The sequence below is a fragment of the Pagrus pagrus genome (genome assembly GCF_965226575.1).
Source record: "Pagrus pagrus genome assembly, chromosome: 8".
Taxonomy (NCBI): domain Eukaryota; kingdom Metazoa; phylum Chordata; class Actinopteri; order Spariformes; family Sparidae; genus Pagrus; species Pagrus pagrus.
The window spans coordinates 17,224,912-17,244,048 of record NC_140192.1 but is presented as its reverse complement, the minus strand read 5'-3'; the positions used below and the strand labels follow the sequence as shown (position 1 = coordinate 17,244,048).

Sequence of the window (19,137 nt, the reverse complement as noted above, 5' to 3'; positions counted from 1 at the left end):
ATGCATGCTAATCAGCGACGCCTCATCCTCTAGTCTTTTATTATGCGTTTTTCAACACAGCGTGTCAAGATTATTTCGTTTGAAGGAAAACGCCAGCTGTCATGTTTTATGCATTCGCTTTTCAGTTCAATTTCTCTTTCACGTTGCTGCTGGAATATGCAGCTTGACTTGTGCTTCAGCTTTTATATTTTACAGCGTACAGGTTTCATACATTCACTGCAGATGCTTGAGCCTTGATCGCATGCCAACGGACTAGACCCCATACAGCGGTGATGGGCTATGACACCAATGTAGCGTCTGGATGGGAGCGTGTTGGGATACAGCTTAATTTCATCTTCATCTAGCTGGAGCGATTATGACTGAAGAGTTCATTTCTTCCTGAATGGGTAAAGCACAAATGCTTTTCTGGGTCAATTAATAATTCAAAAATGATACCTTAAAAACAAAACTGAGAAAGAATACGGAATGACAACAGGTGTGTCTTGAATCCAAATGTATGCTTGTTGTTGTAAAATGAAACTGATTTGCTGACAAAATGTTTTAATCCCAAAGTCTCACTATTCTGTTTTGTCAGAGCACTAAGACCGATAAATCAATATGGTGAAATTGTGAACTTTCAAATTCACAGACACTATTCTTGTGTAGTCGAATGTCTGAACAGGTCAGGCTGTCCTTGCTCATAGTAGAATACAAATATTCTATCAGCCAATATCTGTGCAAGATTTCGATATCTTCACGACAAAGTAAAAAATTACACCGATGAAAAATACAACAGATTTTCACAGAGAGCAGTACTCTTAACATATTCTTAAATTATATGTTTCTCTGATATCTGTTGTTTTATGTCAGAAAATGTTTGCATGAGTGCTCGTGTATGAAGAAAGAGTGAATTGAAAAAACATTTCTATTAATCAAAGTAAGGTATTAAAAAAGTACTGTGACATCAGAATCAAAACACCAGTATCAAATTGACAGCAGTATGCAAACATATTAAATGATATTTTACCTACTTTTTGATATAGTAGTTAGTTAAACATAAGCATGGTCATGTTTTTTCATTTTAGATGTATTATGCATGTATGTGCAAGGCTATTCTGAATTAGCATTAAAAAAAAGTAACACACACCGACTCCTAATAACCATTAATTATAAAATTAGTAAAAGTTTACATCTCAGCCGTGCTTTGTCAGGTCATAATGTGTTTTGTCATGTACATTAACAAAACATACCAAACTGTTTTTAATAAGAAACCTGCCTAAATGTATCCAACAGTTAGAAATGTTTGCCGATCCAGTTCAGGAAATCTCAGTTCTAAGTTGAAACAAGTTAACACGGTTAAGGTTCTGATCGATCATTTAAGAGTAATTACCAACTCAATACTGGTAACACAATTTTCTACAATGTCAATATCCATATATACATATATAAGTACCCAAATCCCTGTATCCCAGTACTCACACATGCTCTAAAACTATTTTTTAAAAGCTTTGAAAAATGTACGTGCATACACAAAGTTGAATATCTGAATTATGTACATCATCATGATTTGATTCCGCTGATGGTCAATAAATTACAATATTGGATTATCACCCAGCCATAAGAATGATCTTACATGCGAGCAGTAGACAGCAGGACTTTCAGATACTGTATGAGAAAATGGACCTATCAGTCAAAGTGCAGGGCAGCAACTCTCACGTACTCGATCTGTCTAATTGACACAAAAATTCTGCCCTGATATCCCAAAGGGCTCTGGAGCAAAACCTGCACACACACACACACACACACACACACACACACACACACACACACACACACACGCACACACGCACACACGTACACACAGAGGCCCCCTGTCCCCTTCGCTTTCTCCTCCATAGCCGTGGCTTCATTAGCAGCGGTTTGCATCATCCCCGGTGAAAACGTCACATGTCATCAGTGACTCCATTCTTTATCACTTCCTGCGGTATAGACAGTGTAACCTTCAGAAACCTGCTGCCCACAGTTTTACGTCTTAATTAGGAGCACTGTCACAGGCGCCCAGCGCCCCTCGTCCCGATGTGAATGGACAGAGAGGGATGGAGACGGAGAGGGAGTGTGAAAGACGCAGAGGAGGACAAAGTCAGACACGAAGGCAGCAGACAAAGGCGGCGAGAGAGAAGGAAGGAAAAGATGTACAGTGGAGGAAAGAGAGAGGGGCAGTAGTGGAAAGGGTGGGGGGGCTAGAGGATGAAGAGATGAGCATGGAACTTGTGACAGTGTGCAATAAAAGAGACGGGAGAAAGTAGGTAAAGAATTCTGAGCGAACCAAAGTTTCATCACGCAAAACAAATGATAATGCTCAGGCTGATTAAAAGGAGAAGTACACAAGAATACATCATCTTCTGATGTAGAGAAAACACAAAAATAAAACATATACATATGTGAGATTGGATATTGTTTGAAATGTTATGATACAAAAAAGTACTTAAATTATGGCACAATATTGTGTATCGTACTTTTTAAAATACCAATATATGTATTTTTTTTTTATTTAACAGAAGAAGTTCTAAAATGTTTAATGTAGTCTCAACACAAGCAGTCGTACAAGAACTCGTCAAAGGAAAAACTGTACAAACAATTTTTAGCAGAAATTCCATGCCACGTTTTGGTAAATGACAGTTTTCACTTTGTACCACAGGCAGATTTTAGTAGGCGCCGACAAGGCTTTGAAGTTTAATAGTTAGCTGTAAATCATGTTCCGAAAATACTAAAAAGACAGATAATTCGGAAACATCTAAAGCCAAAATAGTCCCAGAGGAACCTTACAGCGCTTTTAAAGTCATGACACAGTGTGAGGTTGAAACCAGTGGGTATTTTAAACCATTTAGCCCAAATAAATTAAAGGCCTCTAATATAATGTCTCTGTTTGCTCTGGCTAACAGAAAAAAACATTTCTGTGACCAAAAAAATCTTCTTATTCTTCTCATCTGGAGAAAAAATATTTTCATGTTGGGTTTTTCAAAGACAGCAGCAGTCAGCAGGAGAGTACAGAGAGAGAAAAGGAGGAGGAGGATGGTTTTCAGTGGAACTTGTGTTGGCTACTTGCTCGGCGAGAAAGAGTGAAAATCCGGCTTAGCGGCGAAAACACTGGAGACGCTTGTGTCCTCAGTTTGGGGACAGCTGACGGGTTAACACTATTAAGACTGCAGAGAACACAGCACTGAATGTGCATCTGTGCTCCCAAACAGTGGGATTGAATGCCGCAATCGAGGCGTTCACTCAGTCGCAGATACAGAGACAGACGGACTGCAGAGAAGCAAAGGGACGACTCAGGAACACAGATTCTTCTTGTTTTTTTGGTACTACACTTCTCTGATGGCTTTGTCTGTTTTGGAAGTTCATAAGCAAACACAGCTTTAAGATTGTATGTAATGAAAGTAGATCATCACAGTATGCTCTGGTTTAATTCATCTAATACAGTTTTTCCGATCTAATGGCATCTTTCTTTTTTGCATTTTCACTGCATGTACAGCATTTTACCTACATTTCATGTTACCTGTGACCTAGAATAAAGTTCATGTTTCTTGATGGCCCCTGGCTAAATATCTGCTGCCGTGGTCCAACCCGGGGGTTCAAATAAACAACAAACAATAAAGGAACAGTCCACTGAAGCTGTACTGGTGAGCTGCTGTACAGCAATGAAAGAATCATTCGAGCACTTAAGCATTAATTAAATCTATATCATCATTACTCAGTGTAATTGAAGGTGAGACAACCTATCAATTGTAAAAGATCACACTGTCATTAAGGTTAATAAGCTGTTTTATAAACTATCGTCATTAACATCAGATACATCTATTATAATGATAAACGACATATTGATAAAATAGGTGGTAAAATTGGCGTCTTCTTCCAAGATGGTGGCATGGACGAGGTGAGACAAATGAGACTAAGAGGCGAGCGAATCAAAGTCTGATCAAGATGAATTCTTAATTCTGCACTTTATTGTCGGAAAAAGAGACGACAACTACATCTGGAACCCCTTCAAGGATGTTTTCAATTAGCCGCTGTGCCGTTTTGCCAACTATTGTCACATCTGCATCTTTTCTCTCAATCAATTATGAAACACTGTAATTTATTCATGGGATACTCAGGCTCCAGTTGTGAGAATGTATGACGAATTCGACAACTGGACTGACAGAAAAAAAGAAAAAAAAAAAAGCTTTCAGCAGCGTCCTTAAAGAAGACATCTGTTTAAATCATAGGAGATGCAGTGAAAACTCGCATTAAGATTGTTTTCAGTAAATAAAACCCCCTTTTAAATGTGTGAGTGCACAACTGCTGGTGCATTTTTAACAACTGCATGGATGTCTGAAAGCTCGGATTTTGAGTTTTTTCAGCTGCATTCAGCACATTACAAGAAAATACTCAGGTGATTTTCATTCATTTTGTTTAGTGTAACATACTGTACATGTAACTGCAGGCAGAAAGACATTAGCACCTGCTGCAAAATCATGCGTTGGAAAAAAAAACAAACGCAAGTAAATCTCAGCAGAGGTCATTTAACAGAAAATTTTAATCAGTGTCAAATACGAATTAAAACGTCTTTGAATGGGTGTTGAGCCTACAGTTTAGGATGAAAGAGCTCAGGCCATTTGCATGCTTAAGCTCATTAGCATAATTAAGCTCATGTTTAAAAAATGGCAAAGGCCTGGCGTTGAAGGAGTTAACGAGGTGGAGCCGGTAATTGGACGAGGAGTGACCCTTTCACAGCCGGTGATGGGGGCGCGGCTAATTCACTTAAATGGTCACTGGAGGCCGATCAAAACAGAGACGATGAGCATCTTGTGGTGCCTTACTGTTAATAAAAAGAACCAAACAAACAAAAAATTAAAATAAATAAATAACCAGATGTGGGAGGTTGGCGTATGAAACATCTGTGAGCTCAGCTTTATCAAGACGGATGTCTAAGTTTGTCTGATTTCAAATGTGGCTTTATATCAATTCCTTTTCACACGTTTTTGCCTGGTTTCATTTATGGATACTCATCAATTCTGAACAAATAAAAGTCAGTGTAACTCTCTGAGCAGATGTGGTGATGGCTCTCACTTTCCAATGTACTTTTAGATGAGGACTATACAACTGCACAAAAAGATGCTGTGAATAACAAAAAGACACGCTAGACCTCAGCACAAGTGACATACTGTATCGATCAGTTCAGAGACGTCGGCTGATTCTATGTTAACAGGTGATCTTTAGTGTAACTCATCAGCTCCGAAACAATATTTAGCTTTCGGGGCTAATTGTATGCCCTCGTACCATAAAGTATGTACATCTTACAGGGCCGCTGTTAAGGATCTACTTAGTGAAAAAATATTTTAAGTGGAAATAATCTTGGAAACAGTGCATTGTTTAGTAGGACATCAGAACATTAATTTCTGAAGCCGTATTTCCTGCAGTGTTTCATGGATTAACATCACATTAATTAATAGTTTTATTAATAGAAAAACCTTTTGATAAAAAGGAGAACAGGCATCGTTTCATGTTGTATATTTAATGTGTGTGGCTTTTTCTAACTGCTATCTTTTGCACAAACTGAACTGGTCATTAGATAAGATGCATTAACATATAACGTAGGTGGCTAACCATCTCAGACCAACTGTTTCCACATGTAGACCCTGTGCGCTATAACTGAACTATAGCAAACACATGTTGGAATTACAGCCCAGAAATATATTATTATCAGATATCAACAAGCATTTAAATATAAGTTTGCGGTTTATTGAAGCATATCTGAAGTCTCGATCTTGAATGTGACACCTTTGCAGGGTCCCATATCGGTGGAATCTTGGCCTGGGTGACAGTTCCATTGTCTTTTAATTTTAATACTGTACATTTAGAGCTTTGTCTGATATAAAGTATAATAATGGAGATGGCCACCACAAAATTACAGTATGCGTTATTCATCCTTCACTTGCTGTGCAGTGATACATAGACATATAGATCCGGCCTTGTGCAATCTTTGGCTTTGGTTCTTCAAGGAATGATTCACCTTTCAGAGAACGACTGACCTGTAGGAGTTTTATCAAGCTTTAGTGGAGCAACAGGACAACAGAAGACAGAGAGGGACAGGGGAGCAGAGAGGACAGGGAGGAGGAGGAGGTTGGACGGCAATGAAGACTAGGGTCAGGCCTGCAAACCAATGAATAGAGCCACATTAGTGACACTTCACTGCTCTATTCACAATGGAGGAGAGAGCCTCAGTGTTCAGGGTGTTTACAGGAAGCTACTCATTTTGTTTTCTCACCAAAACAGATAAAAATAAACACGACGATATTCATAATAAGCCTTCAGGACAGTGTTTTGTCACTGAAATCAGATTTTGACAAGAAAGGATAAATCCATGTTACGAGGACAGAGAGAATTATAGAGACTTATTGAGAGGGTAATACTAGCCTAAACTAATACAACATTATCAATGATGGTAAAGCTTAAGGATTAAACAAGTATTAAAAAAAACTTCTAAACAGTCACATTGTACATTCGGTATGAGAATTACCATCTGAGGCACATGTTTACATGTTTATTCATGATGTACGTCTGTTATCAAACATTTTAGATCATATAACATGTAGCTTCATGCGAGAGCCCTTCACTACATATTAGCCGGCACCGTCACACCGCTACATTTATGTATACAAAATACGAGCAGGCTAATTGAATATTCACTGTGAACATATTCCCTACATAACATTACTCCCCGCTTCCATCTTTTTAAAAATTCAAATCGATGGGAGGAGAGGAGGGGAGCATTAGAATACATTACTGCATGTATGTGTGATCCCCCCACCCCCTGCCTCCCCTCCTCCTCCTCCCTCCTCTATATGTCTGTCAGGAGGTGAGCCAAGGAGGAGGAGGAGGAGGAGGAGGAGGAGGAGGAGGGCAAAGTGCACGCGACGGAGCGGGCCTCGGCAAAGCTGACGTTAACAATAATGTAATTTAATTAAAGCCAAGATCCCAGCGGTCCTCGCCAAACGACGGGGCTTTTGATTTTAATAGGTGATGAAGAAAAGGCTCGGCACACGGCGACACCGCCACCGCTCCAACCAGTCTGAGGGGTTCTGGGAAAAAAAGCACCGGCAGGACATCAGTTTAGATTGTATCAGGCACAGGGGGGCAGGAGGGGGGGAGGCCAGTGGGTGCAGGTACCAGCCCCGGCCACCCAAATACAACAACACCGATCAGCTAATGGAGAGGAAAAGGGGAGACCTCCAACACAGGGGGAGGGGGGTACGGGACTGGACAGTGCCAAAAACAACATCAAGGACAACAACACTGGAAAATACTTGATTGAATCTCAAAATTCTTTTGTAGCCGAGCGTATAAAGCTGTGTTAGAGTGGATTTCACTGCAGAATGAGCTTTAAAGGGAAGAGAAAAACAAGAGCTAATCCAAAACTGACCGAGAAGAGATCAGAGTCACAGTCTTCACATGCAGATAAATGACATTAAATCTGGAAGGATATTAAAATATCTAAACAACAGCTTGCTGTGGTTTAGTTTTTTTTTTTTTTCATTTCTGGGTGACATGTTGCTTGAGAAACTGTTTTTCTTTGTTGTTGTTTTTTTTTCTGTTGTTGCTAGGAATCCATCATATCATCCATAATATCATTATTATTATTTTTTTAAACCAACATAAAAGCTTGGTGAGAAAAGAATCTGTTTTTCTTCTTATTTGTCTATTTAATGACCTCACAAACACCTGAAGCCTGGGTTGTAAAAATATATACAAATGCGTGAGTGTGTTTTCAATGTATACAGATACATATGAGCTACAGGATCTCTGTACATGTGTTTCAAAATACACATTCAATGAGCAATTCAGTAAAACAAGCTGCTCTTTAAAATTATTTTAAAAAATTCAACTTCTATAAATTCAAATGCATTCTGAAATTAAAATGTTTAAAATGGTCATTACAGAAGGTTTTTTAAAGTGAAAAAGACATTTGATGCCACAAATCCAAGACTAAGATGCTGAGAAATTTGGGTAGAACTAGAGGGGATTTGGTCCTGATGCCTCACTGAACATTTTCTCATTATTTCTCTCTTTTTCCCACATTAGGCTACTTTTCACTTTTTCTCCTCCAACCAGCCGCCACCAACAACAATTAGCTTCCTTTTTCCTGGTCCAAGAAACACACACACAGACACACATGGGGAGGGTCCCCTCATTGGTAATCCTGTTACCAGCCAGGTCCCAGCCTGGACTTGCCGTGCGGGGGCATGGACGAAGAGGGGAGGAGGGGAGATGGGGGGGGATTAACATGGCGGTCATTATCAAATTTACAACCAGTCATACAGACATCTGCCCTACTTTTCCTCGGTTAATGTAAAAAGAACTAATCTGGTTAAGAGAGCACGGGCACGGCTCATAAATCGGCGGCACTCTCCGCCATAGTTAAAGCTGTCACTTCTCTTGTGGGGGGAGCGGTGGCTGAATGGAGCTGTCAGCTGACTACTTGTTAGGGCTAACAAGGCCGTCCACTGATAGGACTAATGAGGCCCAGGGCTCGCCGCTACCCCACAAAGCCCACCGCCGCCACCACTACTACTGCTGCTTCTGCTGCTGTATAATGCACGATATAATGTATAAAGAGCTCCAAGGTGCGGGAGAGAACACAGATCAATCTTGATTATTAGTGACAATTGAGAAAAAAATAAAATGGACAGCAGATACATCCCTCTTAACAAGTCTTTAAGTGTGATGATGAAGAGAAGAAAATCTAACTTGGTAAAATATCTTTACTTGTTACCTGGTTTTCCCTTGTGTCAAGATTTTTTTTTTTTTCGCATCTTGAAACAACATAAAATAGATCATGCATGTAGTCTCAAAGAGATGACACCTAATGTTTGAGTTTTTATTGTTAGGGGATTTTTTTTAGGGGAAATAATGTCACCCCACTGGCAGATAGTTTGCCTTGTTTTAAGTACAATAGACAGCCATATCAAAGATACTATAAAATACTGTAAAAAAGGAAATGTTTGTTCTGCAGTGCACTAGAAAAGTCTGCAACATATGACTTCATCAAAAAATAAGAAGCTAAGATTTTTTTTTACTAGATTCTTGAGCGCTAAACGTTGATATGTGATTAAATCTGCAATTAAATTGTTTTCCTTTCTTACAGATTATTTTTGTTTTAAATGTTTTCCCTGATGTTATCAGAATGCCTGAACATTAAGGTTGAATAGTATATTTGTGGCTCTAAATACCTCCCAAAACCCAAAAAACTAAGTGTTTTACAATACTTAACCCTACTGATTTACTCAAATGTATGTATTTTATGTTTGTTATTCAGCAGTTTAAATTAGCATCAGAAAATCCAGGGGTCAAATGACCATACAATTTTACTGACAAGATATTTCTTTGAAAACACTCACATGCTCTTGGGTTTACAAACTCTTGAGGATTTCCCTTCTGGTTAAAGAGTGACGAACCCCTACAGGTGTCCCAGAATTTTTATATTTTACAGTGGTGGCCAGCTATCGACCCTGTTTGTCCATCTCTATATAACTTCTTGAGTATAACCCGTACAACACACAGGCAGTGTAACAAAGAAGCTAAAAAACACAAAATAAATTCCTCCCCTTCACCATGGAGAGATACTATAAATGTGATGTTGGTTGTTGGGGGTTAAATGTCAAGCATGAGTAACATCTGATTGTTATTTTGAGCTTTGTTTTTCAGAGTCAACTCAAGCCTTTTCCAATGAAGCCTCATCTCTTCTCCCAACGCTTCATTATTTGTGACGCTCTGGTTTAATTCCAATTACCCCTGTTAATTAGGAAATCTCATGCTCTCTGATCTAGGGGTTCGTTTCAACTTAATGTCATTTGCCAGGTTGTTTACTTTCGATTAAAGCCTTTTATTGTGAAATTAACTGTTACATTTGTTACAGCGAGGTATTTATCTGTGTGATGGTAAACATCCTGACTGATGTCAACATGTAGGAGTCCTCCCGCATGCATTACTCTGTTTATTCTGCATTAGTGCTGCTGTCAACTCTTTCTTCAGGCATATATTATAACCACATTAGCATATTGTCTTATCAGATGTTTAGGTACCAAATTATTCCTTTCAGCGGCTGTGGAGAGCAAAACGTGGGCCTTCTGCAATGTTGAAAACCTTCAAGAATGTGTCATCTTTTGGCTCTTCTCAGGCATTTATTTTAACACCGAACAATACAGTTTGACGGCTTTTATTAGCTTCAAGAAAGATGTTCTCACCATATTCAGTGTGGCATTGTAATGCAACAAGATAAAAGCAACAAACGGAAAGCGTGAAAGGATGAGTATGTGTGCATCTGTTTACGTTTTTTTGAACAATACAGAGCAAATGTTTGCTCTGCTTTACATACAGAAGATGCAAAGAAAGAAGCTGCTAAATACATCCTTGATGTATAAGACTGAATAAACAGTCTGTTGAATGAATTCCACTGCCGAGCACAGTGTAAAACGTTCAATATCATCTATTCTCAGTGTCTTTTAGGATTTTGTGGCCATCGCAACTCTTATATCTAAATGGGTCACTGTGTATCTCCCAGGCCATAAGCAGCCGGCGTGATTTCCTGTGAGGCAGCCATTTCCTCCCTTGGATCATTTCCATGTGACCAGCCTGCCCAGTACATACTGATACACCAGTACAACCAGTATGGCAGCCAGTTTACTGCTGATCCTATGGCATGGCTATCGTCCAATATCTAAATCTGTATTTAAATCTGATTCAGTGGTGTAGTGAGTTGGGTTTATCTGGTCTTCTACTGATGATATTGTAATTACTCATCCAGCATGTTTCTATGTCAACAGATCAGTAACAGTTTGCTCTTTCAACAGCTGATATGCTGCTTTCTTAAAACTCCAACAACTACAGTTTTATCATCTTTCTAGGTTTTTTTTTTATGTCGTGTGATTTTGCGCGAATCATAATTCAACAATATGCCTCAAGATAGCAATGAGCCAATAATGTGCCCGATCACACCTCATGGGACTAACATTGTTTATTTTTCATGTATTGTTATGTTCAGATGTTGTTTTGCTCCTGGTTGTTGTGCACAGATGCTGCCATAAAGAGCAGCTAAAATGTATACCAAAAAGACAGCTAATACGCTAATAAACTATCATGGACAAAAACTAGTAAACAACAACAAGTAAACACGTAAATTAAAAAAGTTGCTGTTTGACAGCTGACTTTGAAATCTTAGGTGTCTGAGTGTAGTTCGACCACATCACGGGAAATGTTTACATCTGGTCTACTTTCGCAAAAGCAAAACAGACATAACTTATCTAAACTAAGACATATAAACTAACAAACTAAAACATAGAAGATAACTGTAGAAACGACTGCTTGTTCAGTATGGATTACAAACTTGAACAGAAATAAATGAATGAACAGAAGTCAGAGCTAGTCTAAAATTATGCCCTGCTTTTGAAAAATGGTAGATAGCATCATAAAGCAGACACATGTTCAATGGTACAAAATCTGTGGTAAAGCTCTTGAAAAACTACATTTCCCATAATGCAGTTCTTGTTACAAAGATGACGTTCAGACCAAAGCTTTTCTCTGTGGCATTTGTGAAGATGATAAACATATTGGAAATTATTTTTCCCCCCTTCAGCCACTCACTCCTCTGCCATCTGCCATTGAGAGAAACTCTGAGAGAAACTTGAGCTCCATTTGCGCTGGAAGAACATTTCCCACAAAATGTGACCCGGTGGCTCACAATGTAAAAATGCAGTGTGGAGGCCAGAGGGAGGCTGCCAATCCTCTCAGACACGGTCTTGTTTGTTTACAGTAATTATAGTCATGTCTCAAAATGAATGTGGCAATTACTGATGACTTACTGATGTTAAAATGCTACATGTAGCACCTTCATACCAGTCCAATATTCAAACTGAAAGGCAAATATCTTCCAGTCTAATGTTTCACTTGGCTCTATTTCCATGCAAACAGTCACCTCGCAGCACCTCGCAGCATCCTAATTGAGCCCTGAGAAACCGGCAGGCACCACACTGAGCTGCCGAGGAAGGAGAAAATAAACCAGAGCATGTATTGCTGTGACCTCCAAGGACAGCTCTGCCATGCCATGCCATGCCATGCCGTGCCGTGCCATGCCAGGCTACGCCAGGCAACCAGACTGTCACCTCTACCCTCTGTGGCCCTCGGCTTATGCCAGCCTTGTCCTCCTCTTTTTCTTTTTTTTTTTTACACCTCATATTACATCCATCCCTTTCTCTCTCTCTCTCCTCCCTCCATCTGACGGGACTCTTCCAGAACAGGTCCGTGGAGTCCCTCTGCTCACAGTCACTTAATTAAAGGCTCCCACAGCACTGTCCACAACGTGACCGACGGCTGTTAAATTAAGACGCCGTCGCAGCCGGGGCACCGAGCGCTGGCAGGGTGAAGGAAAGATAAACCAGCTGAGCAAAGAGACACAGTGAGGTGGGCGGCTGCCTCTTCGACTCACATGTGTTCTTTATCTGTACAGTTTATAAGAGGCCTTTTAAGGGGGGCAATTCTACTGTCTTAATCCTCAATCCAGTAAAGCTCTGACTATTAATCAATTAGTTGTCAACTATTAAATTATTGGCCAACAATGACAACTGATTCATTGAAAAAAGGTTCTTAAATCTTAACATTTTCTAGTTTCTTTACACCTCTATGACAGTAAAGGGGCCATCTTTGGGACTTTTGGGAAAACTGTCATTATTTCTGACGTTTTATAGACAACTTAAGGATGGATTGTTACTTTGTGCAAAGAGATAATGTATATGTAAATCTGCCCTATTATAAAGTTTATTTTAAGATTTGTCCTACTTAGTTAATATTCTTTAAATTAAAAGTACTAATAGTATAATATCACAAGCGGTAGAGAGGACAAGAGAAATGAGAATTACAAAGAGAAGTGGAAGAATTTCCTTTTTCAGTTTGTTTGAAAGTTTGCAAAGGATGTGCTAAAATGACGTTTGAGATCTTGAGCACTATCCAAGCTGCTAGTGGGAGGATGACACATGCTTCTGTTTTTCTTCTGTGTTTCCACCCAGAGGGATCACCTCATTACTACTTTTTATCTAAAAATTACAAGACTCAAGAAGGAGCTGTCCCCCCCGCAAAACTATGATTGAAAATGTATTTTATAAACTCAACAGCAAATATGCTTCAGCAGTAGTGAAAAAAGGTCCATTAGATAATACCATTAACCTCCGCACACACCAGCATACTCAGCCCACACGTCCCCCTGGTGAGGAACAGATGAGAGCAAGAGGAACAAATGGAAATCCAACTGGAAATCCACACAGACTCAGAACAACTCTAACGCCTGCTCTCTGTTTTTGGCTTGCCTACTCCTGTGTATCTTTTCCTGTAGGCGGACACAGAGGGTTTAATGTATGGTGATGCATCATTCATCGCACACCTTGTTTGGACATTTTTTGGACAGCTGCTTTTAGAAAACAATACCTAGAGTGTAAAGGTTGGGGGGGAGATTTCTGAGAGGAAAAAAAACACACATGTATGCACACCACCGCCTCTTCAAAAAGAGCCTGAGTGAGCACCAGAATAAGGCCAACCTCCCTTCTCTGTCTCTCTCTGCCACCTTCCTCTACCTGCTGTCCCCAGTCGATCCCCGGCAAAACTTGGCGGCAGATGTTGCTGTGCTAAGTTGGCTCTGAAGTGCCTCCCCGGCTCCCCTGTCTCACCGACAACACAGTCAAACCACATTAGATCTCTTTATTTGTGCCTGGGGCAAGTTCGGCGCTGCAGCTGTGTCCACCCCCGCTCTACCTTTGGTGTTGAAGGCCCGCCGGCGCTAAATGTGAGACCACAAAAAAAAAAAGAAAAAGAGAGAGAGAGAGAGAGAGAGAGAAAAAAAACTGTTTCACTCTCATTTTCTGTCTCTCTGTCTCTCTTCTGCATCTGCTGACAATCCAGCAGTCTGGCTCCGGGCGGCAGCACTGAGGAAGGGAGGGAGGGGGGGATGAGGATGGAAGCTCAGCAAGGAGAGGGTGAGGGTGAGGGGGTGGCATGGACACCAGGGTCCCCGTGCTGAACAGATGTCTGCGACAACCTGCTTCCTTACACCTGTACGAGTCCTTGTAACCCCGCGGATGCAGCCTGCTGAAAAATTCATGACCCTGGAGGTTTCCTGTCCGCCATCAAAGACCGCTGCCCTCCCTCCCCTTCTCCCTTGCTGCCTCCCCTCCCTCCGCTGCTCCTCTCCTCTCCTCTCTCTTCTCTTTTCTCCACGCCACCGTTGCCCGCTCTGCCATCTACACCTAACCTCCCACCGGACAGTTCAGACTCCTCTCACTTTGATCAAGTCAGGTTTATCTGTTCAACAAATTATCACACGCCTGTCTCATTGAGGAGCAGGCTGGAGAGGGCCAACAATAGTAGCAGAAGTTACTGACTCAACATGAGCTCTAAAGAAGACAAGGAACAATAATAAAAATTTAAAAAAAAAGAAATATGACAAAAGAATATATGAACAAAACTGTCAGCTACACATAGTTGTACAGTTGGATGCTAATGTTGTAAATCAAAGATTTAAAAGTCCAGGAAAAACTGGACTCCGGGATCAGGTCCAAGTAAAAAACTACTCCAGTGAAATGTGTCCAAAGAAAATCTAATGCCAGTTACTGTATATGATATTGTTAGTCCATGGAAACTGTGTTAGTGCCCAAAGCCAAGAAAAAGAGAACACATGCTAGAAATAAAACATAACACTTAAATATCTTGGTAAAGTTGACAATATGTCATGAGACAGTTGTGTTTAATTTTCCACTGTCCAAATTCAAAACTTGTTTTCTTGGACAATAAAACGACAGATCTGCATCAGTATCAGGATTTGGAAACTGATGTCTGAATTTTCCATATATCCTAGTCTTTGATACTGTATGTAAACCTGCCATGCCATCTTCACCACTGATATTGATTATATTGGACATTAAAATAATCAGAGATGAATTAAAAATCTACCACTGTCTGAAATTTGTAAAGAAATCTAGGTTGATTGATTTAGATAGATTAATAAGATTAATAATATACACTGAGGCACTCTGAGTTTATCTCAGTAAAGGTTTTGTATGAGTTTAACTGCTGTCTACAGGATCATCTTAGTGACACCTTACAGTATATATTGGTGGAGTTGTTACTCTTTTGAGAAGTACTGATATTACTTAAATCAGACTGAATCAAATTAAATCAGTTTTACAGTACAGTTAATCCAATTTCTAATTAATCTAATTAAAAAGTAAATAAATTGGATTATATCATAACTTAAATTTTCATAAAAATAATTTGCTTTGTTCATTGTGACACTAGGAAGGCAGGAAACATCATTGCCCACTTAAAAATAAATGCTTTCTGTTTTCACCAATATTAATTTTCCATTCACTGTCGACTACTGCTCTGTTAAGATGTAACTTCAAACACACACAGCCTCCGTGGCCTCCTGTTTGATTCTCTCCTGTGTCCGCTCTGTACAGTCTTGATCAAAGACTTAAAAGCGGGGTTTGGCGCAGTGATCGGCATGTGAATGAAGTGTGCCAGCGGTGCCAGGGACTCCACTGGCAGCTTTTTCTTCCATGTCCTTTTCCTCCATGTCTATCCTACGAGCTTTGACACAACTGGTGTACTCACCGGTGGGCTTCACTCTCCGTTTTCTACACTTCCAAACTGTTTGCTCGGAGCAACTGAGGTGACCTCTTGTGTGGGAACATCTATCATCTGTCACACAGTGGGAGCTGGAGCCATGATGTTTCCACATTCTGCCTTTTTCTGCTTTAAACTCAGACAGTTGGATGAATACTGTGCAGGGGAATTGTTGTCATTTCTACATGAAAACAGCAGCCTTTCCGAGGATTGTACTGCAGGAAAATATGCATGTTTGGTCAGCTAATTAAAACCCTGCCCACACCATTTAACCTCATAACACAACATTAACCGCAGCAGCCCATTTAACAAATTGTTAACAATTTGTCATGGCAGTGAAACAAACTCATATTATACTCAAGTCCTTTTTGCCATTACAGAGAGTAGTTTCTTGCACAAAGTTACATCTATTGATCAGTTTTGATCAGCTGTTGACAGAACTTCAGTTATTGAAATGCATTCACTGAAGAGATGTTCAAACATTAGTTATATGCTACATATACATATATATATATATATATATATATAAATAAAACAATCTATTAGGATATCAGGACATCCTCTGACCTGCAATTAATAGTTCAGAAGATGTTGCAGTTTTTTTATGGAGCATCTTTTGGCATTCTGAGCTCTGCTAAACAGCACTGTGACGCCCTGAGTAGCAACTGGCAGGCTCACAGCTGGCCCACTGACTTGGTTTTTTCCATGTTCTTCAGAGCAGCAAACGTTATTCCACTTGAGATGATGCAGTCTGACATCATTCTGTGAACCATTAAAAAACTCTTATGGTTCCTGCTCTGAGATCACTGTGAAGAGGAAGAGGATCAGAAGTGCCCACCACAGTGGATAAAGTTGCCTGTCGAGCTCCTGTGATATTTTACTTCATTCACAAAGAGAAAATGTTTAAATGAGTCAGTTGTTGGTCTTCTTTCAGCTTCAAATGTGATTTAATCCTTTGGATGACTATATGAAAAGAGCTAATGTTACCTTGTAACGTTCAAAAAAGAGCTCCATGCAGAATTAAAGTGGGACATCTACACTGCCTACTGTATACATGTTTGTTGGGGTGACTTCATAAGAAGAGGCCAAAGAAAACCCGTTTCTTGGCCTGAAATCTGGTCAAGAAAAAAGATTCTTAAATGCTCCATCACGCTACACCAGTCTGCAAACTGATTCTACTCCACTAGATTAGACATATATCTCAGTGTCAACAGCAGATGGTGCGGTTTGTTGGATTCACTGCTGCCTTATAGAGCTAACAAGATATCACAACATCTGGTTAACTCGGATATGCTGGCGGTTTGTGTGCAGCGTGCTCTCTTAACCGCCTGCGGGGCATCAGGTTTCAGTGCGTCGGTTAGTGGAGCTGATGCGTTCCCCTTCTCCAACTGAGGTTTAGAGAAGTTCAGAGTGTGACCATATTAGGTTGTCCCTGTCATGCTCTCTCTGGTGAGCCTTTGCAGCTGCAGCCCACATCAGCCTGATTAGTTAACAACAACACAATGCTAAAGTTGTGCCAGCAGCTTCCTCTGCTTTGAGGCAGTACACAGATTGTTGAACCTCCATGGCTGCAATAAAACAGTGAGTTCTTAACTGTAGTTATGGTGACTCAAAAGATTCAAGGGAATAAAAATACCCAAATAAGTCATACTGGGGGATCTTGCTTTTATGATAGTCAAAAAACAAGACCATCCATACTGCTGACTGATGCAAGAAATGCACTATTTATATCCATGAATACAATAAACAGCACAGATGACAACAGATGAGACTTTGACTCACTCCCTTCTGGCTTTAGGTTTGTGCAACTAAAAATCCTTGACACTTTAATGCTGATTTACTGTATCCCACACACACACACCCTACAGATAAACACCCACGTACATTTCACTCTTTATCCAATCTTGCATGCCTCTGCATAATTTCTTCATCATGGGTATAGTTCGTATTTTAGGGCAAACTGTGAATAAACTTTCCACAGAGGAACAAAAGTGTCAAGAGCTGGAAAATGTCACGGTTCTTTTTACTGACTTACCTTGTCATCAGATGTCGGTCGCATGAGGGAAACTCTGCCATACTGCCGCCTCAGAAGAGCCCACAAAGCATCCATACGACCCTGACAAAACAGAAAAAAAGGGTCTTAAGTTTAGCAACGTGTTTGGTCAGTTTATTTGTGGACATGGTAAGAAAAATAAAATATGTATAATCTAGAAATTAAAAAAACAAGACGAGAAACTGGAGAACTAAAGGTAATTTTTGACTCTGTAACAAAAGCTTTTTAGGAGCTTTAAACCACATCAAATTGCTTTTTTTCCAGCTGGTCTTGAATAGAATTGGCTTTCGTATTATCATGTGACCTACATTTCATAACCTCTGTCGAAATTCAAGGATGATCTTGGGGTTAAGATCATGTGTTATCACTTGACTGAAATTTCACACTTTTTCACACTTAGATTATATAATGACTCCTGAGCTAACTTCATTTGATGAATGAAGACCATGAGAGGCTGTTGAAAGCTTTAAAGAGCTGGCAAGTGTGATTCAAATTTTCTTTATTAGTACCTGAGGATACATTTGTTGTGCAGATGGGAGATTCTGCATTCCAGAGTTAAAAACAGATTCAGATACAGATTCATAGCACGTCAAACAAAATACATTTTAAACATGAGACACCACTGTTCAACAATAGTATTAAAGTATAAGAACTCTAAAGAAGATCATGACAAGGTGCATCTACACACATACACACTCAAAAGCTTAAAGTGTTGTGTATGGGTGAAGTCGAGCTTGACTGCAGATGATTTTGCAAATTAAATTACGAAATTAAAAATATAATTTATTAGAAGGAAGAGAAGTGAAAAAGATTAATCCTGATAGACATGTTCAGTAACATCAGTAGTAGGTGCATGTACAGTATGTGGCACTCACCTTAATGGGAGTGTACCATTTGTTCTCGTTTTGATGGTAGGTCGGGGCAGCCTTGGTGGGACGTTTGATCATTGGCTCCGCATCCTCTTCTGGTACTGACACTACAGCATTCTTGGCTTTCTCCAGCCTGGCTCCCTCCTCAGTCGAGCCTTTCTCACCCCAGCGTACCTGCACAGGTACAAAAAAAAGAAAGAAAAAGAAAAAGAAAAAGAAATACAAAAAGAAAAACTGTATTAAATTGGGGGATGGGGGAGACACAGATTTAAAAAAAGGGGAACTGAAGGTGCAGATATGATATGGACATGATATATATATATTGTGTGGACCAAAGAAAGTCTAGCGGCTACTTTGTGGAAGCTTATGGGAATCAACAATAAAGCAAAAACAATCCTGACTTTTAGTACTTAAAATGGAAACACAGGATCCTACACTTCCCATCCACAACCCCAATTCATTACAGTTCTGCTAAGGATTTGCAGTCGCCAAGCCCAGGATGAGATTAACTTTATGACATCACTTTGACAT

At 39.9% G+C, this 19,137-nt stretch overlaps 1 protein-coding gene across 1 annotated transcript in view; it reads right to left on the bottom strand.

Moving 5' to 3' along the window:
* The window catches only part of antxr2a (ANTXR cell adhesion molecule 2a), an 81,349-nt gene that overhangs the window by 21,966 nt on the left and 40,246 nt on the right, over nt 1-19,137 (bottom strand). Inside the window, exons 15-16 of the mRNA XM_084360183.1 lie at nt 18,613-18,780; nt 17,720-17,800 (exon numbers count right to left, since the gene is read on the bottom strand). Of these exons, the coding sequence (XP_084216309.1) occupies nt 17,720-17,800; nt 18,613-18,780 (249 nt within the window). The remainder of the gene's footprint in view (nt 1-17,719; nt 17,801-18,612; nt 18,781-19,137) is intronic.